This window comes from Semicossyphus pulcher, unplaced genomic scaffold (genome assembly GCF_022749685.1).
Source record: "Semicossyphus pulcher isolate SPU_LCO1_2020_fin unplaced genomic scaffold, fSemPul1.0.p SCAF_10, whole genome shotgun sequence".
NCBI lineage: Eukaryota > Metazoa > Chordata > Actinopteri > Labriformes > Labridae > Semicossyphus > Semicossyphus pulcher.
The window spans coordinates 2,325,723-2,351,756 of NW_027211604.1; the positions used below are offsets into that span (position 1 = coordinate 2,325,723).

The 26,034-nt window shown below is 43.9% G+C and overlaps 1 protein-coding gene across 1 annotated transcript in view; it reads left to right on the forward strand.

The window, feature by feature from the left end:
- Positions 1-26,034, forward strand: part of sgcd (sarcoglycan, delta (dystrophin-associated glycoprotein)) — a 151,866-nt gene that overhangs the window by 106,807 nt on the left and 19,025 nt on the right. Inside the window, exon 6 of the mRNA XM_069666933.1 lies at positions 23,685-23,757. Coding sequence (XP_069523034.1) covers positions 23,685-23,757 — 73 coding nt within the window. The remainder of the gene's footprint in view (positions 1-23,684; positions 23,758-26,034) is intronic.

Below are 26,034 nucleotides of genomic sequence, written 5' to 3' on the forward strand. Positions count from 1 at the left end.
CCCGTCTCTCTTCAGCTCTTCACTTAAGGCAAAACAAATGGATCAGTGTGTCTCTCAGGGCGCCTTCACACCTACAGGGTCTTTGTTTGATCTGAATCAGAGACCAAATTGTTGCAAAGTTGCATTTTGCCTAAAGTTTGGTTTGTGTTCACACGGCAGCGTTTACCAGCCGACCAAAAGTTTTGATCCGCGAGGACACTGCTCTCTGATTGGTCAGAATTTCCTGTAAACTGCCTGAAGTAAACACTGATCAATCACACTCCACATGATCGAAGACTTTAATGTTGTTTTTACTTGTAACCGACGTCGTTCCACAGATCACAACAGTTTGAACACCTCCGAGTTCGGTCAGCCCATGTTTCCTCGTTGCTTCCCCCCGTCTGTCTCATCTTGGTCCGCACCAGAGTTCCAACGTGTTTCCTCACGTGTCCAAACAAACCGGACTTTCCGAGTAAAGTCCGAAAGTCCGGACCAAAGCTGTGAGGTTGAAGTTTCTTCAGCAGATAAAAGGCGTCAGGAGAGGCTGCAAGTTGAGCTGCTTCCAGCTTGTGTATTAGCGCTCAGCTACATTCTATGTGAGGATTTGGTTCATGTTCTTGGTTCACAAGGTTTTTCTCTAGAGCAGAACTTTCCCCAAAAGTTCCCCTTCGTCCAAAACCAAACCCTGAATTAAGCCCTTTCACGTAAAACAAATTGCATCTCTCCATCGCCTTTTCCCAACCTCTACCCCGTGCAGACTTGTGCGCTCTTCATACTACGTTACGTGACTTCAGCAGAACATTAATACAAAAGGCTCGAGGACGGATGGTCATATCGAAGCTTAGGGCCGCTGACCAAGCTGCCACATTCGACTGGTAAGGAGTGAGAAAGAATGTGCTGTCTGATCCTAACGCAAACACTGGACCATGACGCGATTCACGAACAAGCAGCAAAGAGAGTCGTGAGTGTCGCTGGAGTTCCTCACAACCTTTAAAGCTTTTTTTCGAAGTGTCTAATAAAGACAGTTTCCTGGGAGGGATCACACCTGTCTAAGAGAACACTCACTTCTGTGTGTACGTTTAGTCGCAGGTTTTGTGTACGTTTGTTGTTGTCCCTCACACCTGGCCGGCCTCAGGGTTGGAGGACGTCTCCTGCAGCCTTGTTTCATGGCCGACATAAATCCAGACAGCAGCATCATGAAGCCGGATTAGATTGTAAGCGCGGTGGAGGGAAGGTGCTCTCTCCTCGTCTCTGCTCCGGGTGTTCAAGAGCCCCGGCAAAGCTGTTTGCAGAGATCACGGCTGGTGTTGTTTGTTTTCCAAAGACAGTTATATGTCAGAGACAGGACGTGTGCATCCTATAGGCAGTAGAGGAGCGTAATGTTCTTTCTATCTTTACCCCAGCTCATAACGGGCCATCTGTGTGAGAGAGGAGGCGAGTGCAGTTAGAACTAATGTAGTCATAACATCCAGCATGGAAGCATAACCAGCAGCCATGATGCTGTTCTTTCATCACTGATGGCTGCATGTACGCTGAGGTGACTTTGACAGTCATCTCGGATCAGTTCGTGAGGTACAAAGGAAGGAAGGCAACGACAAGGCTGGACTCGGACATGATCCACTCACTGTGAGTTCTGTGGTGTCGCTGGGAGGAACAGTCCCGCCTTCTTTCACAACATGTTTCTGTTCTTCTGTCTTTTCCTCACAGCCCGCAGGAAGGTGACAACCTGATGAATGAGCAGAGAAACATGTACATGTGTGGAGGAAGATAACTACACACACCCCACACACACACACAGATACAGCTCACATATGTACAGTGCATGGTGATTAAACAGCCCGTACAAACACGACAGGAATCACATTTGCACAAATAAATGTCGGTTAAAAAATGTAAAGTCTAAACACACATTTAGACTGCACTCCCAACCGACATTATCAGCATCTGTAGGGAAAATGGCGTCAATCCAAGCTGCTAGTTCACCGCCAGAACTTGAGTTATTTATTAGAACAATTATTCAAATTCAAAGGCTATAGAAAGATATATCAACACATTATTTAATGCAAATCAAGTGTGAGAAGAGACAAGTGGAAGTCTTCAAGCATGGCCAGAGGAAGCTTCTCTCAGTCGGCTCGGTCAGAGAAGTATGGAGGCCCTAAAACGTCGACACTACACAGTCACCAACGTGACGACACACCCAGATACATCAACACAACTAAACACAACACGATCGAAAACCATGATCAAGCCAGACAAGCACACTGCACACCATCTAGGTCACTTTGTGAGTATAAACGGGACACATCTTTGAACATGAACCTTATTTTTATTATAAAATCTGTCCCACAAGTAGACAGACTTGAGGACTGAAAGTCAAGGAGCACTGAAGCTGTGTTTAGATACATTTCACGAAACACTTGCCACATCCTCCGAATGTCACGGCACATTGTGGATAACAGCATCACTCTTAGTGCGCTTAATGTAACGTTTTGCAAACGCTTGCTTTGAGCCGACTTCTGCAGCATCTATCCAGATATTTAATTCCTGTTTCCAGTCTGATTTGGATTTTCGTTTTGTACCCTGTGATGTTCGGCCTCGAGGATGTTGTTATCACATTCATCCCTGACACGTCTGCCCTTCTTCTTTTTGGATGCATAAAGAAGAAGATATAACTCGTCTGCCCTTTTTTTAATATGCTTTGCAACATTTTCAGCCTTTTGAAACATATCGAAGAACTCATTTTCTTGTCTTTAAGATCGAATCACATCGAGGTCCAGACCCTGAGGTTGAGTAACTCTAATTGAGGCCTCACATTCCTCCTTCACCTCCACTTGTTTCGCTCTGACTCGAGCCGCAGCGGAGCTCCTGATTAATGCGTTCGCAGGAAGACAAATAAGAACACGACAAACACGCGTCGTCCACCGACACGTCCTGCTCTAATTGTCAGGATGGATCTTTGTCTGTTGTCGTGTAAATACTCTGCTGCTTGTCATTTGCCCGAGCGCTGCCCTCATTTGTGTTTGCGTGCCATATGGCTCTCTCATTATCATCATAACAGGCGCTGATTGAACGGGAGGGAGACACGGGGAGGAAGTCAACATCAGGAAATAAAGAGAATTTCAGACTGGAAACAGATTCTCAGAGACATGCTCGGCTATGTTGCATCTGTTAGTGTAGGTTTCGATTGTCTCAATACATCAAGGTACTGCATGCTGTGCTGTGTTCATTCATTCCTTCATTTATTTAGATCAGGAGAGACTTCATTATAAGTTTGGAAAGATGAGTGGTGGTGGTGAAGAAAGGAAGCAGGATGAGCTGAGGCGCTGGTCTTGGACACTGATGAACTGGAGATGGTGGAGGAGGCTCGCAATGATCGACTAAAACGACAAACTGACGGCGGAGAGAGGACGGCTTTAAAATCTGACAGCAGCAGGATGATTGGTCGACAGAGGTCGAGGCTGAATCTGGTTGGTTTAGTGCTTAAAATAGTAAACACCCATGATCAGCTGATCACCAGACAGGAAGGACAGAGAGAGGGAGAGAGAGAGCGTGACATGAATAAATGATGGCTAATGAATAAATGAATCTGAACAAGTCTAGACAAGACAAGAAAAAAATGAGGGTATCGAGGACAAGTCCAAGGAAAGTTTGTCTTAGGGGAGGAAGTGAAATCAACACCCTTTTTTTTGGCCTTTTGCCTTCATTGGAGTGGTCAGTGGGTAGAGTTGGAAATGTTACAACACAAGCAACGATTGAGACAGGAGGGAACGAAGTCAGTCAGAGCCAACAAACGATCGGACACAGGCGATCATCGTCAGCAACATCAACAAGGTCAATATAGTCATCATCCTCATCATGAATATGCTAATCAACATAAACAATATTCTCAATGTCATCATCAATAGCATCAACATCATTAAGGTCAGAGGTCATAAAGAGCTGGGTCTTTAGCTTCTTCTTAAAGGTGAAAGGGACTCTGCGGACCGAGTGGAGTTTGGTAGCTCGTTCCACCACTGGGGGACGACTGAGGAGAAGAGTCTAGTTAGAGACTTAGGGCCCTGTTGTGATGGGATTACCAGGCGCCTTTCATTGGCAGAGCGTAGTGGGCGGGGCGGAGTGTAGACCTGGATGAGGGCGTTCAGGTAGGCAGGAGACGTTTTTGTCGTTTTGTCAGCGAGCAACAGGGTTTGAATTTGATGCGAGCAGCGACTGGGAGCCAGTGGAGGGATATGAGCAGTGGAGTGACGTGTGACTAGTCGCGCTGCTGCATTCTGGATTGTCTGCAGAAGTTTGAATGTGCATGCAGGAAGGCCTGCCAGGAGGGAGCTGCAGTAATCAATGCGTGATATCACGAGAGCCTGAACCAGCAGATGTGTTGCATGCTTTGAAAGGTAGGGTCTGATCTTCCTCATGTTGTACAGGGCAAATGGACATGACCGAGCAATCGAGGCCACGTGAAGGAAATGTGTGAAGAGAGACCTGCAGCAAAGGGCCGAGGGTCGGAGTAGAACCTTTGCCTCTATGCATGGGGCGTGTGCCTTAACCGCTGAGCTAATCCGGTGCCCCATATGCTTTTTTTGTGAGGATTCATGTGAAGATTTTATTTGGATTTTATATTATTGAAAATTAAAATTGGGGCACCAGTTTAGCCGTTAAAGCATAGAGACCCAGTCCTTGACGCAGCAGACCCTCAGCCCCTCGCTGCATGTCATCCCCACCCTCTCTGTCCAGATTTCTGATCCGATCTAATAAAGGCAAATATCTTAAAAACACCTTTTTCAGACCAGCATCCTGTGTCACTCCCCCTGTAGTGTCCACCATCATCCAGCACAGAGCATCAGTTGGATCTCAGAGGCTCCTGCAGCTTCCTGTTCTGACCCGCTGCTGCTGCAGCTACAGATGCTGTTATCTCATACTGTGACACTAAACACTGAAACCCAGTCCTAGCTTCCTCTCTGTGTAACCCTTCTATACTCACTATAAATAACTAGTTTTTAAATGTTCTAATCACCCAAATATGGTTATAATTGTTGGTTTCCAAACCCAGTGCAGGCTGTGCAGTTTTTAACTCCATAAATTAGGAAATATATTAATTCCAAACCCGTCTCCCCTTTTCTAAAACACACTGTCCTCATTTATAAATGAAGCATTCTGTCTGAAGTTCAGTTCCTCTTTTTGAAACATGGGTTTTAATCGTCCATTAGCGCCTCCGGCTCCTCGTCTCCCCTCTTGTTAAATGTGTCCGGTGGCTCGTTTTGCTCTGTTCTGCACAGCTCCTCCTGCAGCTCTCTTTGACCCGCTGTAATGAGACAGAGGAGAGCCAAATATATTTCATGTTAATGTGCAATCTCACCGTCCTGTTGTGAGACTAAAGCCTGAGGCCCCCACAGGCCCCCGTCCAGCCCCTGACCCTCATCAGCTGTACATCAAGTCCAACATGCACCTCCATCCTCCTCCTCCTCCTCCTCCTTCCTCCTGCTGCTGGGTTTAATCACCAGAGTTATTAAGGAGAAATTACCACAATGACAGAAAGGAGGAACAGAAGAGGAGGCAAACTGAAACAGATAGATAGAGGAGGGTGGAGGGAGGAAATGAGGAAGGAAGGAGAGGGAGTGAAGAGTGATGTCTGATGACTGTGAGCGGCTAAAACGAGGAAAGAAGAGCAGAAAAGAAAGATGTGAGATTTAAAGAGACGTGTGAGTGAAGAGAAGAAAGAAGAAGGAGGGAAAGTTCTGGGATGAAGTGGCAAACGAAAGAAAGTCAAGCACCTGAGTAAAAAGTAAACAGGACCTGCAGAGTTTCTCTCCTGCTTCCTCAGACACAAACGTATACGTTTCTCTTTAAACGGATGGAGACGTACCGCAGCCAGACGGATGGCACTAATTTCCTTGCACCCGGAGCATTTTCAGCAGAGACCTGCAGGAGGGTTCTTATTTCAGAGCTCTTAAGTCTGTTTGTAGCTAATGCATTTAATGAAGGAGGCAAACAGGAGGAAAAACAGCGTCTCATACGGACCCACGTGGCTACAGTCCCCCCCGTGTAACGAAGTGTTTGTTAAAAAGAGACGATGTTCAGCTCGTGTTCAATACGTTGCTTCCTTTTCTGCAGCGAGACTTGAACAAGTGGTTACATAGACGGTCAGTGTTAGTGTTTATGATGTGAATTCCTTGATGTTAAATGTTTATCTGCAAGTTCTGTGTAGGACCTTGTAATATTTTCTTTTGGAAGTGCACAGAACGAGCATCATATGACATGATTAAGCTGAGTAAAGAGAAAGGTTATAAATGCAGCAAGAACAAAACTAAACTAGAACCAGTCGGTCCCGTGTCTCCCCTGTTCTTGCGTCCCTCCAGTGGCTTCCTGTAAAATGCTTTTAATATCTTTATTTAAAGAAAAAATAAATGTAGCGTCATTTCAGCGAAGCTACTTATTTGTGTTTAAAGTGAATAAAAATGTCAACATGATGAGATGCTGCTTTGTGTCGCAGCCACAGATTGTAGCTGAACACATTTATTACCAACTTTTTCTCCATAATTTAACATTTAGACGACAGTCCTGTTAATTATAGAGGAGCGGGCAGGCTGACATTTTCAGTTGGCTCGCAGTCTTTTATCTTGCTAGACAATTAACTTTATGGTGTTTGAATTGCTCTGACATATTGTAAATGTGCAGACACACTCCTAATTTATGTGGTTTTGTTGTTGGGGAGAAAAATACAGCTTTCACTAAAGTGACACGTCGTGATGTATCGCACAAAGTCTCAATGAATCACAACTTTTTAAACCCGCAGCAGCAAAAAGTCCCGCCTCACAAACTTTAGTATTTAACAGATAATGAATCACTGGACTGTGAACACTTTCATATCTTGATTCTGGTCGGCAGTATCTCTGATCATTTGCATCCTCTGAAGCTTGTCTTCCATAAAACTGACCACATTATTCCAGCAGACTCTAAACTTCAGACAACATTTCTCCTCCTCGACACTCGCTGACACATCGCGATGTGCTGTTACCTGTGGAGAGGATTTTAAGGCGGTAAGAGCGTCGTGGTCTTGATGGCCGGGTGTTCTCTCCCAGAGGAACGTTTAAGGAGCAGATGGTTGGTTGGGTTAGAGAGCTAATAGAAAAATACATCAGAGGCTCCACAGCGTCTCCTCCTGCTGCAGCTCGGCTGACTGACAGTCTGGAGAGAAGCTCACACTCTCTGTGCACAGCCTCTGTACTCTCAAACAACAATGCAGCTGCTGTCACAGACAGTGCTTTAATAAAATTGTAGCACTAAATGATGCCTCTAAAATTGCCCGTAGGTGTGAATGTGAGCGTGAAAGGTTGTCTGTCTCTATGTCAGCCCTGTGTTTGACAGGCAATCAGGCCAGGTGTAACCCTGCCTCTCGCCCAGTGACAGCTGGGATAGGCTCCACCCCCCCCACGACCCTGAACAGGATAAGCGGTATAGGTAACTGATGGATGGATGGATGGTTTACTGGAGCTAATTGCTATTGTCGCAAACACTGTGTCCTAGAAGCGAGTTTCCAGCTATGACATCACATTAATCCTGGACATGTTAATCATCCACATGGTTTGCTGCTTCCTGTTTGGTGCTGGACAGAGCCTTCCTATTGGTTGTTGACGATGTTCACGTCAGTATTTCACTCGCTAAGACAATAAATGTCCGATAATTTAACCACAACAACAAAAGTGTCTTTTTTTATTCTGACGTGATCATTTCTGTCTTTAATACCACTTGAAAATATCTAGTGTGCAAGGCTATAAAAAGTATTTAAATAAAAATAAATAACCTTTAATTAGCTGTAATATTTTCTGCTGGCACAGCAAACAAGTTTGACATATTTTTGCATTTAAATATGAGACATTGTGAGCAAAGATCTTCTGCTGCAGGCTGCACACTCTCTGTAAAAATGGTGCTCCTTTCTCACTCATTTTTACAGACAGCCATGAATCAGCTACGGTGGCCCACGGGGGACAGTAGTTATCAATCAAAGGAGAATCTAAACCTGCTGATGTGCGGACATAATCTCCTCCTCCTGCATTTTTTAATTTTACACTCATTTTATGAACTTCCACAACCGTTTATGCTCCCAGACCTCGGGAGCGATAAATTACTGGATCTAACGGTGTAATCTGTGCGGTGGTAGCTCTGCAGTATTTCACTCTCTGTATCAGTGTCACTGTGATGTTTCACCTTGGCAGTAACTCACCGAACATACATGTGCGTGTAATAACCACAGGGAAAGGTTAAAGCTGCAGCTCTCCCCCTGGCTCTGCAATATCTCTGCAAGTCTTTATAATACCCCCATTTTCTCCATAATACCCACAATTCCCTGCTACCAATGGCTCTGGTCTGGATAAACAAAATAACTTCTTAGTGGCATATGGCCTGAAATTCCATCTTATGGGGTTTATAAAGGCTGTTAATCTTTCTTCTTCAATTGCACTTTGTTTTATTTACTCTCCTCACTCGGGGCGATTTTCTTTATTCACCATATTTCTCTCTCCTCCCCCTTTTTCCTCCCCTCCTTCTCCTCTTCACCCATTTTCTATCCCTCACTCTAACTCTGCGATGCTGCTGTTCTTTATCAGTACGACTCGCCCGCTGACATGAAACGCCATTAAGCAAATCTTCATGAGGCCTCCGAAACGCCACTGATTTATCCCGCTGCATGCTTCACAAGTTCCTGATTGATGTCAGGCAGGGATGAAAAAAAAATGAGAGAGGGACAAGAGGGAAGGAATATAAAGAAGGAAGAATGAGGCAGAGCAAAGGAACAGAGGAACAAGGAAGGGAAGGAGGGAGAAAGGAAGGACCGAAGAAATAAGGTGAAATGGAACATGGAGGGAAGAGAGAGGTGTGTCAACGAGCGATCATCTTTCATCAGCGGGCCATAGGCTCAATCACCATTGTGTTACCTCATTCTGCGATAGATAGAGACTTCAGTAAATGAAAATCTTCAAAGAGCCACAACAGATGTGGATGCACTGTCCAGCTGCTGAACGAGTGTGTATAGTTGATCTGCTCAAGCTCCGTCTCTGCTGGAGAGGTTCCAGAGCTGAAGAGTCTGCCTTCGCTGATGCTTTGGCAAAGTACTAAAGTATGGGGATGAACTTAGTTGCAAAAGTGAGCCACCTAACTGTTATATTTTCTGCCTCAGAGAAACTTTTTGTTGCCATGGGCCATCAGGCCGTGATGAACACTGGTAGAGGAAGAGAGGAGTTAGATGGTACCATGGACGGTGGAAGAAAGGGAAGAGCCAGACACATTCGCTCAGGGAAAGGAGAGGGGCAGGATTGATAAAGGCTTCAGGTAAGGAGGGAAGGAAAAATGGGGGAAAGATGAGTGGAGGAGGTGAGGCAAGTTGGGAAGGAAACAAAAAGAGATGAAGAGCAAAGGAGAGCAGTGTGACAGCCACATTGGGACACGTTCACGTGTTGACGGAGAGAGGAGAGAGAGAAGTGAACAACGAGAGGATGAAGTGAAATAAGGAAAAGAACTAGGGCATGAAGGACAAAGAGGGAGGTGAATTAGGTCAGACAGGAACAAAAGAAAGGGTGAACTAAAGAAGGAGTAATGAAGGACGGAAGAAGACAAAGAGGAGGAGTGTGCCTTTATCACTGAGGTCACAATTGGGAAACCTCCTGATGGAATTATCTCCGAGGAGGAGGCGTAATATTTTGGCTGGAGGAAGTGGAAATAAAACCCTGGGATGGGTTTTATCGATCGCTCATGCAGTCTGTTTGTACATGTTTACGAGGCAAATAGAGAGAGAGAGGGAGGAAGATGATGAGAGGAAGGGCGGAGAACAGAGTGAACAGGGTGGTAAAGAGCGAGGAGGCGGTGGCGGCGGGCTGTGTGTAAATGCAGGTGGGCCGTATCGATCGGAGTCTGCGGGCTGCTCATCGACCGAGCAGCAGATGAGGACTGATTACAGCGCAGTTAAGAAGCACATGAAAGGAAACGCTGCTAATGGTCCTCTGTGGTCATAAATACCTTTAAAAAAAGATGTCATGTATGAGGCCGTCCGTCTGTGCTTGATCAGTCGTGCAGATGTGGTAATGACACAAATAAGAAATATCACTTCCTGTGTAGTCGTCGCGGTTACACCAGACATTCATGCGTCCTGCATCTGGATCCGATCTTTCAGGTGTCACACACTTTATGTTTGTTGGGCTGCGCGTGATTTTTGATACTTTCTTAAACACAAAAAGGTGTCTGAGGTGTGAAAGAAGCAAGTGAACTTCTTTGCAGCCACTCAGAGCAGCTACCTCGACGTGTCCAGCTCCTTTGAAACAACCTGGGACCTTAAAGGGCCAGTTCGCCGCTTTTCAACCTCAGTCCTATCATGCTATTATGGGGAGCTAATGCCACTATAGGAAAAGAATGCAGTGTCACTCTGGGCCTTTTGAGGACGCTATCCGCTTCTCCAATGGGCTCTGGAAAACCTCCGCCAGACTATGTAAAACGTGTCATCTGGCGGAGGCCAGGGAGCTCGCTAAGCTACACTTCCTCAATTCAGGGCGAACTGAGTTCTACAATTTGTAGAACTTTCTCCACGCCTATGGCGCCAACTTCAAATATTATTGCTTCTATCGATTGCAGAGAACACCAGCTTTGACTGACAGTGGCTTTTTTACGGGGGTGAACTGCTCCTTTAAAGCTGTAAAATAATGCAACAGAAACAGTCAGTAAAACAGGTTAAAGGAGTTATCACAACACATGCTGAAAGATTTAAGTTGAGCTGAACTTAAACTCCCTTAAAAGACTCTCACATGGAAGAGTGTTGTGTGGAGAGTAGTTTGTGTTATCTGCAGTGATTTAGGCGTTAATGTTAGCTAGGTTAGCATTTTCAGCTTAACCCTAACCCACACTTCCATCCTCACTGCCACTGACTGTCTGACTGTCTAACATGTTTACGATCTACCTGGTTTTCTGCTTCCTGTTTGGTGCAGGACGTCACTTTTATCCGCTGTTACCGACCCCTCACCCTGACCCTAACCGTTACTTGCAGGCACAGATCCTCTCTGTGCTTCGTGTCGCTGTTACAGCAGTGAGACCCCATTACTCCTGGTACTTCTTTAGCCGCCTTCGCCAACAGCAATCAGGTTTGGGAGAGCAAATAATACATATGTGGCTTAGAGACGGACACCTTGAATCTGTGTACAGCTGCTTTTACTCTAAACCATGTTCTTCTGACTTCACTGAAAGGACCTTGCTGTAAATAAGAGGCTTCATTTGAAAGTCGGCTCCACTTTTATCTGACCTCGTGGTGATTAAATGTGAGGGACTCCCAACCAGACAAAGCTCAGAAGCCTTTTGACCAATGGCAAAATGTCCACCATAATCACCCTCTAGGTCCTGGGACATCTAGAGATCTAAAGGTCTATATTTAGATTAATTTACTTTTCCCTCGCAGTTCTTAGCCTTTACTTCTTCTTAATAAAAAAGATAAATAAGACTTAAAAATCCAAAAGTCGAAGTGACAGTGAAAAGATTAACTCTAATCTCTGCGAGTTGATTTTCATCCTGTCGTGAGATAAAACCAGCGGCTGCCTAGCAGGTAGGAAATCAATCTAAAGTTGAGTTTGCTTTGGAAAATGGTCTGCAGGGATGTAAAGTATATATCAGTCATAGTTAATGGGCTATAACATTAAAGTATAATACTTCATTACAACATGAGGAGGAAATTATACCCCTGAGATCTGCACACACCTTTCTATGCAATAAGTCAACGTCAAGCTAACGTCTCCTGGTGCTTCTGCTGACGGAGCACGCGCTCCCTGAGATAGTGGACCGCTTATACAAACATGCTTACACAGCTTTGTGTCCTTTCTTCACTCATCAAGCTGTTGATGTGATGTGCCTGAGTGGCTCTATTTATTTATCTGTTAGCATGAAAGAACCCGGCGTCCACAGTCAGCCATAAGGTGTTGATGCAGGCTTTTCATGAACATATCAAAGTCATAAAGTCTTCGTCTTCGTTTCTGACTTTAACAAAATCATATCTCGTACAGACATTTCTCTCTGAATACTTCAACTGCATGTGAACCTCTTATTCCAACACTCTCAGATTCTGCTGTAGTAAAGCCGAACAGATGGAAAACGTCAGAATCAGCTGTGCTCTTTTTCAGGACAACTCGCGAGAATTCAGAAACTGTTTCATGTTTTTCTCAAGATACACAAAGTGCAAATTAATGAAGTGAACTGAACTTAAGACACACACACACACACACACACAAACACACAGGATGCTAATGAGTTTGGTCCAGCACTCTTCCAGTGGACGTCCCCTGCAGGCCCATTTAAAGAGGAATATCAAACATCCTGCTCACTATCATTCTTTCCAATTAGAGGCTCAGGACTTCATTACTGCTGCCCCGCCGGTGTCAGGCTTCAAACACTCACACAGACAGACAGACAGAGTGACAGACATCTTTTACAGTCTGTTAATGTCCATCTGTCTGCCTGTCTCACTTTATTCCCCATCACCACCTCAGGACTTTGTAACTTGCTGTATTTGCTGTGCATCAGTTTGTTTGTTCGGTACCAGCAGAGATTGTTGTCATTAACCTCTCTGCCTTCAAGACAAGAGAGTGATTGTAAAGCAAGTGTAGGAAAACTGTGTTGTCTTCACAAGCGGCTTTAGAGGGATAACAGTGCAAGTCCAGACTCAGTGACTACAGCATCTTTTCTTTTCCGAACAGTAAATGGTCTCCTCTTGTTGTGGCGACAAGAACGTGGGGCTGCATGGTGGTGCAGTGCGCTGTCGCCTCACAGCTAGACGGTTCCTTGTTCGGACGTAGTGGGCCTTTATGGTGGAGTTTGCATGTTCTCCGCCGTGCGTGCTGGGTTCCCTCTGGGTACTCCGGCTTCCTCCCACAGTCCAAAGACATGCTTGTTTGCTGTAGGTGTGACCCTAAAATTCCACAGGATCCGTCTCCGGCACGTTCTGTGTGTGCCGCGACCTCCGGAGGACACGGATCCTGTGGGATCCAGGTGTGAGTGTGATAGGTTGTCTGTCTCTCTGTGTCACCTGTGACTGACAGGTGATCAGTCCAGGGTGGCGCCTCTCGCCCAATGACAGCTGGGATTTGCTCCAGCCCCAAGGATAAGCGGTATAGATAAGGATTGGATGGATGATAGAAAGCGTATAGAAAAATGTAGAGTAAACACAAATGAGCTGTTATAATGCAGCAGTCTGTAAAACGTCCACAGCGACGTTAGCAGGTCTGTGAGGCTGAACTCACAGGAGACCTATTAGTCAGTTCCTTGTTTTCTGTCACGACGATACGTCGAGTGTTTATATTTAACGTGGCCAGTTTCAGATGATAAAATAAACTCATGTAGAAGTAACACAATTCTAATGCTCTGCTTCCAATGTCTCGTCTAGCTGACTTCAGCTAGTGGAAGATTTCTTTATTCAGTCTTCTGCTTCAGGCGCAGGAGCCGAGTGCAGGGTACACCAATCCAACTGATCTGTCACCAAAGTTTTCTCAAAGCTCTGCTCAGAATTACTCTTGAAGTTTCACTTTTAAAGCAGTGATCACAGAGTCTGCAAGCTCTGTTGAGTGCGACCGCTGTCGCCCCCCAGCAAGCTGCCAAATCAGAAGAAAGTGGCTATTTAAGGAGGAGGAGTTTAAAGACGGGGGCTAAAACGGCGGTGCTCAGACAGTGTGAGATAAATAAAAGGTGGAATCCCAGGATAAAAATGTAGAGGTTTAAACGTGAATAATAAGTCATCTTTAAGCACGAAGGTACCTTAAACTAAATGCTAACTTGAGTCTGCTAACACGCTCAAAGGAACAATGCTAACATGCTGTTTTCCCCATCTTCCCTCAGAGTGTTGACATGCTAACATTTGCTAATTGGTGCTGATGGGGATGACATTAGTTTTTCAGGTGTTGGATGAATTTAAATTTTCACCTGATGTTGCCTCTGAATGAAAAGTTATTTCAGTTCCTCCTTTGGGCACCGTGAGTTTAACTGCATCCCTCCAGCAGCTGCTGAGACGCTTCAGCCTGGACTGAAGTGGTGAACAGATCGAGCAACAGGCAGACGTTTTCATCCCTGAGCCGTGCCACTGGCATGTTCATGACATTAGAGGACCTGGTAGGAATGAAAAAAGTAAATCAACTTCTTTGATTGAAAGCTCATCCGAAGGTGTTGGAGGTACAAGAGAACAATCAGGACACCTATCACCGCAGCGCGAGGAACATCGCCGAGCTTGTTCTTCCCTTTTTTTTTTTTACGACAATGAGGGCGACAGAGTGGAGGTATAAAGGTGGCACTGAAGGAGGTAGAGCGTCAATCAGATGATCTCCTTGTGCCGTCCCTTAAATCATCTTTATATCTGGGTGCAGACTGATTACCACCGCTCTGCTACAACTCCTGAACAATGATAACAATGGTGATTGTGTGTTAGCCATTGTGTGAATGTGAGAGAGACGGAGAGATAGATGAATGATTGACTCTGATTGGTCAGGTTTTGTGAAAGTGAGATGAGAAATGAGAGTTGATTTTATTCTCAACCTGCCTCATGTGAATCGTCCCTCCATCCGTTAGCTCCTACCCTGCTCATCCTTGAAGACGGGCCATGGAGGGCTGGAGCAAACCACAGCTCAGAGACTCAAGTTTTTTATATGTAAACAATATTATGACCAGAAATTTGGTTTCACATCGGGTCATGCTAACTCTTATGGATCAATCTCAGGACCCACCAGCTCTTTCTTTGGGGGCTTCTTTTGTCCACTGGTCTGTTTACAGTCCGACCAGCAGCTTGAGACTTGAGAGAGATGAAGTGGGAGTAAGGTGACGAGGTTTACGACCAGACAATCTCTGATCCCATCGGCTATAGTCTGATGACGATATAGCCTCTGAGCACACCTGTGAACACGCCGGAGCATGTAGCCGGCGGTTAGCGATACATGACTTCCTTTTCCATGTGCTGCATTGTTTACAGAAAAAGAACCTGTTTCTCTTGTGATTGACTTTAACTAACGGCTCTTACCTCATCATGATGCAGATTAGTAAAAAAGTCTAAATGAAGCTTTGTCAGGTCTGTCCTCAAGAGGAGAAGAAAACTTACCCGTTTGTTGAACGGAGGTCAGATCGATCTGATGCATTCGAGGAAGTCAAAAAAAACGGTTTTCCTGACACAGCGTCGAGGGAATTTGTCTCAAGTTAAATTTTAGCTCTAGAACAGATTGTTAGCTGTTAGCTGTTAGCATGCAGAGTCTGTTTATAGAGATTAATAAGAAGCAAAAACGTCATCAGATGACGCAGATGGGAGGCAGGATGTCGTCACGACTGTTTTTCCTGCATACGTCGCAGCCTGCTGATTGGTCAATATTACTCGGACTACAAGTGTAGTACAAACAGAAACACCTGCATCCCGGAAATCCATGTCACTGCCAGATTCCACATTTCTATGTAGAATCTGTAAACAGAGATTAACGACCAGACTGAAATTATTTCATCATACCTTCATACATTCAAAGCCTGCTCAAATTAAAACGTCAGCTACAAACGTCCTCCGCCTACAGATTCTGTATTCATAGTCCTCTGTTTGAAGAAATTACTAATGTATTTTTGCTTTTATAAATAACTAACTTTCATCAGAGGATAGGGAAGCAAGTTGACAGTTTACAGTTGAGCTAGTTTGTTCCATGTCAACAAATTGGAAGGAACAAAATCAGGCCGAGTCTGAGCGAGAGAGACTCCTGCACAGATCTGGGGTCAGGCTGGTGAACTGGAGACGGATAATTTGGCCTTTTCAGCACGACACCACATGGCAGCCTGTGGTGAGCGCGGCTAATGATGACCAGACGTGCTCTCTTCTGTGCTCACATCCCAACCCAGAGTCCTGACAAATATATGATGTGAGCTGTTAATCCAAATCTTTCCAAACACTAGCACTGCCTCCGGAGCAGCACAAACACAGTTGTTGTTGTATTATTCTACACAGTGTGACAGCTCATCACCGGGTGCAGGCTGGATGGATGCTGCAGATGACACTGTGGAAGGCTTCAGTGTATCTGCTGTCGCTGGTGTCACGCCGGCATTGTTAAAACGTCTCTCACTTTCTCGCCGATCACTGTCGGGCTCGCCTGTCACTCCTTCAGCAGTGTCTGCGCTCTGTCAGCGTATTTAGCAAGAGAAGAAAGAAGAAAATCAGAAGTTTGGGGAGTGATACGACCCCAGGTAAATGATTTATATTCACCTGCTGTGTGGGAGAAGGAGTCGGTGGCTTGTCACGTCTTTCCTCGCGGGCTGTAATCCGCCAGCTGCATACTGTATGTGACGAGTGGAGGTTGAGTTGAGTAAGATAGATCCGTCTGTCACCAGGCTGCCGTAGTTAGCTTCTCTGTCTCTCTGCTTTTTCCCTCCATGTCTGCGCCTCCCTCCTCAGTTACACCCCCCTTCTCTTCTACATTCAGTACTTACTTTGATCTCTTTTCTCTCTCTTTACTTCTTCTAATCCGCCGGCTGCAGACACTTTCTGACAGCCTAGACTTACTGTTGAGGTGGAGGATTGCCGCCCTTAATAAAAGCTGCTGATTTGCTTATAGCATTCAGAGGAGAAAGGGCAAAGCTCCTCAGCAGGGAGCGCGGGCTATTTATTAGAAAAGGCTGCTGGCTACACCTCCAGCCTGACTGAAATACTAAAAGAGGAGAATATTATAGACTCTGCAGCAGAGGAAATGGGAACGAGCCAATGATGGCATGTGAGAGGAAGATAATAGAGGGCAGAGAGAGAGAAATATTAAATGGGTAAATATTAAACTTCCAGGGCTTGGACAGTTCAGCGAGGCAGCTCTGCCTGTCCTCAGGATGCTACAGACTCACCTGCAGGAGTTTGCAGTCTTATTATTATGACTGTGACTCCGAATGCACTCTTTCTTTTTTAAAGAAATGCAGCAGAATTTCTGTTCTTACATTTCAATCAATAATGCAGTTTAATGAGTCAGATTTCAGACCGCTGATGGCTCCTGAGATGATTCATCCTGTCTTAGTCTGGTGTCTAGACTGAGACACCTCAACAGCTGTCAGATGGGGCACCATGAAGATTGTACAAACCTTCATGAGACCCAGAGGAAGAATTCAGATGTCTTTGATTATCCCATGACATTTCATGCTGTGCAGCCAAAAGGTCAAGACTATTGTAACGGTTAGTAAAAGAACCTGCCAATCTTTTGACTGGTCCTCACGACCACATAGGAGGTTAGTTCAGACCCTATAATACCACCCACGGAAGTGTTTCCTAAATTAGCACCAACATTTACCCCAGAAAAACATGTCAAACTTTTTAAAGTGTTGAGGTTTGGTTACATTTAGGGGCCAAAACTTCTTGGTTGGGTTGGAGTAAAAGATTAGCTTGGGTTTTAAGAAGTACTAACCTACTAAGTAACAAACATACTGTATTTACAACTTACATACGTGCTAAAGTCAACGCTGACTTATGGTTTCAGACAGGACTGGGACTCCAGAACCCTGGGAAGATTGTGTGTTTGTTTGACCAATCCAACGCCCTCGAATGCCACGCAAAACAGACTTTGTTTATATTAAGTCAACTGATGTATAAGCTAAACATTTTACAGTTTGTGTTACAGCATGCTGCTTAATGACCGAAATGCTAAAAATGTGACAAACTAAACATTGTATTTTTGCAAAGTAACTTGTTAAAGACCCCCTCCAGTGAAAATCAAGTGTTTAACCTTGTAAACATCTCCATGGGGTGTTCTTCATGTGCTACAAGACACATCAGGGACAACATCAGCAGTTATACTTTAATACGTTATATTTTATGGTTAATTTAAAAAAATTCTGCGCACCGTCAACCTGCACAAGAATCCATGCTCTACTTTTGTATCTGCGACCACAGACAACAACCTTTGTCTCATAGAACGAGAAGTCATTCTGTGAAAAGTAGACAATCAGCAGATGCAGTTGAGGCTGATTGAGGGAAAGTGGAAACACTATGACAGTAAATTACAACACTTCATCACAAAATCACCGTGGAACACACCAAAGCTCACAAATCGCTCTGATCTAACAGCTTGAGAGAGGGATTTTCTCTGAGTGGATGAGCGGTGGTTTCATGCAGTCAGACGTCCAAAGTCAGCGGTCATAATTTTTCAGGTGTCCAAACAGCTTCACAGATTCGTCGAGCTTCTGTCTGCAGTGTTTTTACACAGCTGGTGAATTAATCAGAGGAGCTCCAGGCCCGGCGTGGTCGTGATTATGTTACAAACCATTTACTCTGTGGATTAAATATGATTCAATTAATGGACGCACATGTATCTGGTGGTTAATATCTTCCAGCTGGACATGTTTTTATCGTGTCCATGCATTCATAAAATATGCATACAGTCGGTTAGTTAGTGAGTGGCTGTGTGGCTGTATGCTCACGTGTCTGGGATGAACGTGACATTAATATTTATGTATGATAGAGCCAATTATGTTTCTCTGCATATGACATTTAAATGCAGAACAACACCGCTTAGCTAAGAATAATAGACATTGCCTTAGAGGAGGAGATGCAAAAACATCACGTAAAAGGGATCGAGATCCGGACTTTCTGTTGATGCTTCCTGTTAGGGATGCAAGATATTATCGGCACGTTATCGGTACCTGCAGATTATGGCTTGAAAATGACAAATCGGTATCGGCAGAGATTTTATTTTCCTGCTGATATTTTCCGCCAATAAAAACAGCTCTTTAATTCAGCCTAAATACTCGATGATTCCCAGAAAAACTTGAGGTAATGCTACGACATTAACTCAGCGCGGGTGTGTGCGCGTGCTGCATGTGCAAAGTTATCAACAACATATAAATAAAGACTAAAAAGTAGAAACTTGAGCCAATGAAGTTAAACAACTTTCATAACTCTTAACTAGCTCACAGTTAGCTCACATTCTCGTCATTTTTCCGACTTAACATCAAACACGCCGAAAACACACTCACGCCCAAGGCTGACGCTAACAGAGTGTGACATAAACATCAGTGCAAAACTAACTCACATATTCATGGACGCACACACGATAAAAAGAGTCCGTCGGCGATCACTGATCTCCGTAGTAGGTCTCCGTAGTAGGTCCAGTAAACAAGTCCGGGCATGTCTCTCTCACTGCCGTGTTTCGGGGGGATGCAGCATTCAGGTGCGCTCAGAAACATGAGTGATCAGACGCGTGACCTTTTGTACAACGTCTCTTCCATCAAGCGTGAAGAAGGGTGCAAGATGATAATTTGTGCTGCTACTCAGATTTAATGTTGTATGTTTAATTCTTTTTTTAATAAACATGATATTATGACCGTTTCTGCAGGTGGTAAAGGTACATAAAGTGAAGACTCAGGTGTGGTTTGATGATTCCAGACATCTTGTTAACATCAGATCCATACATGCTGACATGCTAGCACGAGCACATAAGGATGCTAATATGAACATTTAGCTCCTTGCACAACTGACACTGCTAAAGGCCAGTTTTGATGGATGCCATTTCTGAAGGAAGTCTGTCTGAAAGCCGAAATGTCGTGGATTTATGGAAGCAAAATAAATCAATGCTTGTATTAGATTAGATTTTTAAAACCCAAACTTACCATCTGAGGTTTGAAGGTTATAATCTGATAGTATAAAAAAATGCTGTAAAACACTGTGAAATCCTGAGTTCCTAAATCAGCTGAAGTATGACATTTATTCCATAACTTGTTTGTGATGAAGTACGAGCATATAGCTTTAAAAAGACCGAGCACCACTCTGCTCGCACTCGCCCAGCGCCTGTGATTGACTGTCGTGTCGATACAGCAGCTCAGCACGAGTAAACTGATGCATTCAGGTACATCAGATCAACAAAGCATCATGTGCAGATCAATGACCATGACTAAGTGTGTTTCAAAGCGTTCTGAGGCTGTGAATCAAACATCTCTCACCCTGTAACACTTTGAAGCTTTCACACATAATATGCACTCCTCGTCAGATGTTATGTTTGTCAGCGTTTTGCTCTAATCTCTGCCAGCATGACCACATCAGACTGAATAACAAAGTGCTTTGAAATGGCAGAAGGAGTTCGACTCAATACAGACAGGATTCAGAATATAACACTGTTAATTAACAGATGTTTGATGGTTTATTTCTGGAGATATTTACATCCTGCTCGTTCTTCCTGCTTGTTCTTCATAACTGCTAAACATGCCAATAAGCAGGGACATAAAATATCTTATGTGGCCAATGAGGGCGAGTTAACTCTGCGCTTGATGACTGCTACAGGTGGAGCCATTTCTCTTCCCTCAATTGTTTTACTTCTTTTATTCAAATGGATTGAATTCCTGTGTAAACTTTGCCTGTTTGATGAGATGAAATTCAGAACATAAAGGTTTATAATAAGACGCAACAATTAAAGTTTTAAAAGCGAATTTCTGATGTTTTCACAAAGATGACGGCTCGCCAGAGACAACAACAATACGTATTTCCAGTATCTCCCGAAAGCTCGGGTGGCATTTAAATACCTGCAGCTGTGATGGTTGGAGGCGGAGTACAGAGAGGAGGATGTAAAGTGGAGAGGAAGCCTCGCTGCGTGTTGCTGCCTCGCTCCTGCAGGAAAGTGAGTGAAGATTAAACAGAAGCCTCACGTTGGAAATCTCAGCTCTCAGAGTAAAAAGAACAAAAAGCTGTGTACGTTGCTTGTGGCTGTCACTCCGCCTCCACTCGATAGTTTGAAGGATAAAATCAGCATCATTTTATTGTATTCAAACCAACATTTTATCTCCTGTAAGATGAAATTGCATCAGTAAACAGCTGGTAGAAAACTGTTGGCTTTAAATATACAGAATTTATTTTTAAAATGTACAAATAAAACTTTTTCTTTCACAGGTTTTTCTTTTGACAGAACTGGAATATTTAAGAAACGTAAGTTTCTGCTTGATGATTCAAAAGTATGATGTGTTTTACAGATATGAGTGAAAAAAGATTCATTCATCTTTCGAAAGGAAAATGTTTTCATCTGAAGATCGGTCCACAGAAAAGTAGCAGCAGCAGCCGACTCTCAGAGCTGCAGGATCCAAGGTTCTAGTGTGCAGGGCGTGCTGAAACAAAACACAGCACAATGTTACTGAACTCATCCAGATTGAATACAGGACGTTTTTCAGTTTGCTGAAATGACAACTGAGCCAAATATCTGGTGACTCTTGGTCACAATTTGTTACAGTGAAAGTCCAGACATCCTTAAAAAGTGTTTGTGTTTGTTGTCATCAGATTTCAAACACTGCGCTCAGCATCCGCATGAACTCTCCTGTCCTGGTCCGGCTCTCGTTGTCTGTTAGACACTGATGAAGAGTTTAAAGACGAGACATTCACTCACATTAAATGTCAAACATTATTGACACTGTGACCCTGCGGATGTTTATATTTTCTCCCCGCTGTCTTTATTTGTATGCAGCGGAGTGTGACGGCTCCATTCATGGCCACGTCTGTGAATAAAACTTGATCTATCAGATTTTCTGATCAGGCTCCGCATGAATACTGAGCAGACAGCAGCGATACGTCACTGTGCTGACATGTTCATGGACCCGTGGGGGGCTGGGGGGTCTGCTGAGAAAATAAATGATGCCATTAAAGATTAATGTGTCTGTGTGAGCAGCTGTGTGTCCATGTGCATCCGAGGGTATGTGTGTGTATCGGTGTGTTTGTGTTTATGAGGCAGCAGTCAGACCAGGGGCAGATATAATCAGTTGTGGCCTGGAGTATCTCAGAGGTGATGAAATACAGAGACACACGAGGCACAGAAGAAACTCCCTGCAGGAATAATCTCAATGATTGGTGATGGTCGTGAACTATACATGAGCAGCAATAACCAAAACCAAAACCCTGCATTCATCTGGATGAATTCTGGGGCATAATGCTCCATCATTTTTTACATGTCACATGTCCAATTTTTTTTTTATAGAAATTACCTCCGGTTGGGTTTCAAAAAAGCTTTATATGAGCCAGTCTGTTCTTGTAACTTGTTAAGAACAGACAGCAACAACCTGCCACAAAATGACTTAGTTCTAACTGAAATATTGCATTATTATATGAATAAGATCATGTTTACAATAGATGATGCATGAGGTCACTTTCACCTGATAGGACATGAGGTCAAATTGATCCAAGTAAAGCACAAGGTCACGTTGACCTGGTGATGGGATGAGGTCACTTTCACCTAGAGTTAAGCATGAGGTCATGTTGAGCTAATGAGGGAATGAGGTAAGGTTGACCTCTGTGCAGCGTGAGGCCATGCTGACCTGGTGAAGGGATGAGGTCATTTTGACCTGGTTAGGGGATCAGATGACATTGAACTATGTGCAGTATAACCTCACGTTGACCTCTGTGCAGCGTGAGGCCATGCTGACCTGGTGACGGGATAAGGTCATTTAGACCTTAGGGGATCAGATGACATTGAACTGGGTGCAGTATAACCTCACGTTGACCTCTGTGCAGCATGAGGCCATGCTGACCTGGTGACGGGATGAGGTCATTTAGACCTTAGGGGATCAGATGACATTGAACTGTGTGCAGTATAACCTCACGTTGACCTCTGTGCAGCATGAGGCCATGCTGACCTGGTGACGGGATGAGGTCATTTAGACCTTAGGGGATCAGATGACATTGAACTGTGTGCAGTATAACCTCACATTGACATCTGTGCAGCATGAGGCCATGCTGACCTGGTGACGGGATGCGGACACATGTACCTGGTTAGAGGATGAAATAACTTTTGGATGAGATAAACCTGTTTGCAGCATGATATTATTTTGACCTGGTGAGGGGGTGAAGTCAAGGTGACCTTTTTGCAGCATGAGGTCATGTTTACCTGGTTAGTGGATGAGATCACACTGACCATGGATGATGCATGAGGTCAGGTTGACCACCTTGGCCATGAATGAACAAGGTCACATTGACCTTATGACTGAAAGTGGCCAAATGACCAATAAAATGTTGGAACCTGGATGATATCCTCAGATAATTAATTGCCGAGTCGGCCACAACCACAAGTTGAAGATTTGACGAACACGTGTGAACCACCATTCAGAAAGTTAGCATTTTCTAGGCAACCAAATGTTGCGTATGAGACTCTGCGTTGACCCATTTATTGTTGATTATTTGAAAAGGAACCGGCCTAGATGTTCTTTTCAAACGACACGTACTGTATCTTATCCCACAATTGTTCTGTTGCTTCTTATTGTAAACCCTCTTTGTGAGTCCCCTCACCGCCTACAGGAGGTCATGAATAAAAATGCAAGATTGAAATCCAGTCTGCCGAGCAGCAAAGACTGTCTGCTACAGTGGAGAGAGCATGTTTTAATTCATGTTTCTCTGAACTCTCACTTCTCTGAGTCGCTATAGAAGCATTTAAACTTGTTCTTCTTTTCCTTCCCAATGAAATAACATTTTTAGTTTAAAAATTCAGCTTGTAATATTCATATAATATATATATATATATATATATATATATACAAGCTGAGTGTTCATCCCTATTAAATGTGTGTGAGGCCATGTTATCACCGATGCAAGGGGGAGCAGAGAGGCCCGCAGTGCACGCTGACTAGAGCCGTATAGATCGTCAGAGTCTGCAGAGATTATGTCCATTGATCGGGCAGGAGGGGTTGGTGGTTTCAATCGACGGCGGCTCCCTGTCTGAGGTTGTGTTCTGTGATTTCAGGGGCCGAAGGAGCCGTGTTCAGCAAATCATTGGAGACGCCACATGTCAGGGCTGAGCCATTCAAAGAGCTGAGGTGAGTACAACGCATACATCGGCATAGAGAACAGCAAACGCAAATGTAAGAGTACAAAGGGTTCATTTGTGAAAGATAAGCGGCATTCCTGAAATCAATAAACCGATTAAAATGTATGATTTATGATCTATGAAAAGAAATGTATAACTTTTTGAAACAAACCAACAGCAGTTTGATTGATATCCCTTAACTGCACATAAAAACATGATTCAGGAAAATACATAAAAATAGAGGTAACTCTTTTTGCAAATGAGCCCTTCATGAATGTGTAAACAGAAGTAATGAAGCTATTCTGCATCTTCAAGCGAAACTAACGCCGCTCCTTTAAATGTAATGCAAAAAAATGCTGACACTCATAGAAAATATAAAGACATCAAAGCCCCAACAGACGAATCACTCACTGAAACACACACAGGATTTAAGTTGAAAGAAAGTAAGAAAAGTTCCAAAGATTCTGTAAAAATATTTACATTTTTATTAGCTGTTTATTTACATGAGTAACACAACAAATAACAGCCACCTTTTAAACATGGTTTAAGTTCAAGATTTTAGGCGCACCGTCCCTTTAAGGCAGACAGGTGTCTCGAGTTATCAGCACCATGACAGATATCATTCACATTCAGCTGTGACGGGCTGTGTGTGGCTGCATCCTGCCTCGTGTTCCTCCGCTGTGTCCTGTGCATTTGTGTGTGTGTGTGTGTGTGTGTGTGAGGATGTCTCCTTGGTGTAAATGTCTTGTTTATCATCTTTCTCGCGCTTGTACTGTCAGATGTGATGACAGTCAATCAGAGCAGAGGGAGAGAGAAAGACCCATGGCACCGGAGAGGAGAGAGTGAGGGATGTTTATAACAGAGTCCGACCGACTGAGAAGGGTACAAGAAAACAGGCTGTGCATAGAAAAATGTAGTTCCATATATCAGGATACTTACCATAATATCAGTGTTGAACCTCTTGACTTCACAGCTTGCAGCATGCACATGTGGCTGCACTGACTACCTGATTAGAGTTCTTCTCAGGTCTGCAGGCGGAGGCTTTATTGACATCTTGCAGAAGTCTAATCGACCAGACTCAATGGGAACATGTGACAGTTTGCAGCACCTTTAATGTTTAAAGTTTTCACCTGTGTTATAGTTTCTGGTTTAACAGTGAAAGCAGTAATATTGGTGACATATTCTACAGACATGCTGCCGCCTCCACTCTCCACTTGACTCGGTTTATCACTCTGCTCTTAGAATCAGAACCGGAGATCCCTGCAACACTCATCATTGTATTCTGTATAACAAAGTTGGACCACTGGACCAAACTCGCTCTGCTGTCTCATGCTTCAAGTCCCTCGTGTTACCGCTGAACATGGAAAATCCACCTTTAGTTTTTGTGCTCCAAACGTGGGATTACTTCCAACACACTCTCAGGATTCTCTCAGGCAAATGGAGGCGATGATCTCAAACCTGTCAACTATCTCAACATCATTACGAATGAGGGAAACTTCACTGACTTCTGAGGCTTAAATAAATACTTAGAAAAAAGTATTATGACACTTTAACGCTCACTCATTTATGGTTATAATCTTTGTGCACATTTGCACCGTACCTTAATACTGCCACTACTCAGTGTTGCAGTGTATCGTGGTTGGGTGGGGGTGGTTGGGTTGACAGATGTGTGATTTCATATGTCTTACTGGATGCCTCAATTTCCCTCGGCATCAATAAAGTATCTATCTATCTATCTATCTATCTATCTATCTATCTATCTATCGATCGATCCCTCTCTCTCTCTCTCTCTCTCTCTCTCTCTCTCTCTAAAAGGTTTGAAGAGGCATTCTTGACAGTGCAATATCTCGGTAAAGCCAAGAAGGAACATGTTAAATCTCTGCACAAATGTCCCCTTATGGACTTAAGAATTAATTAATTTCAATTTGGTGATCAAAGGTCAAAGTTCAAGGTCACTGTGACCTCTCAAAAAATGATTTTGGCCAAAACTGAAGAGGTCGTACACATAAATAATGACACAATCTCACCCCAAAGGGCAAACTTCAATTTGACATCATTATGTCCTGAAGAACACGTCTCTCGCCATCAGTCCGGTCTTTTCTTTTTTAAAAACAACTGTTTTCTAAAACAATTATATATTAGCAGCTTCATTTAGCTGTGTTATAAATATCTGGTACAACATGTACATCTGTGTCTGGGCCCTGCATACTAGGAACATCATAGAAACTACCAAGTCATGCCTTTAAACCTACAGAAACACTGAAACCAGAGGTCATAGAGCTTGATC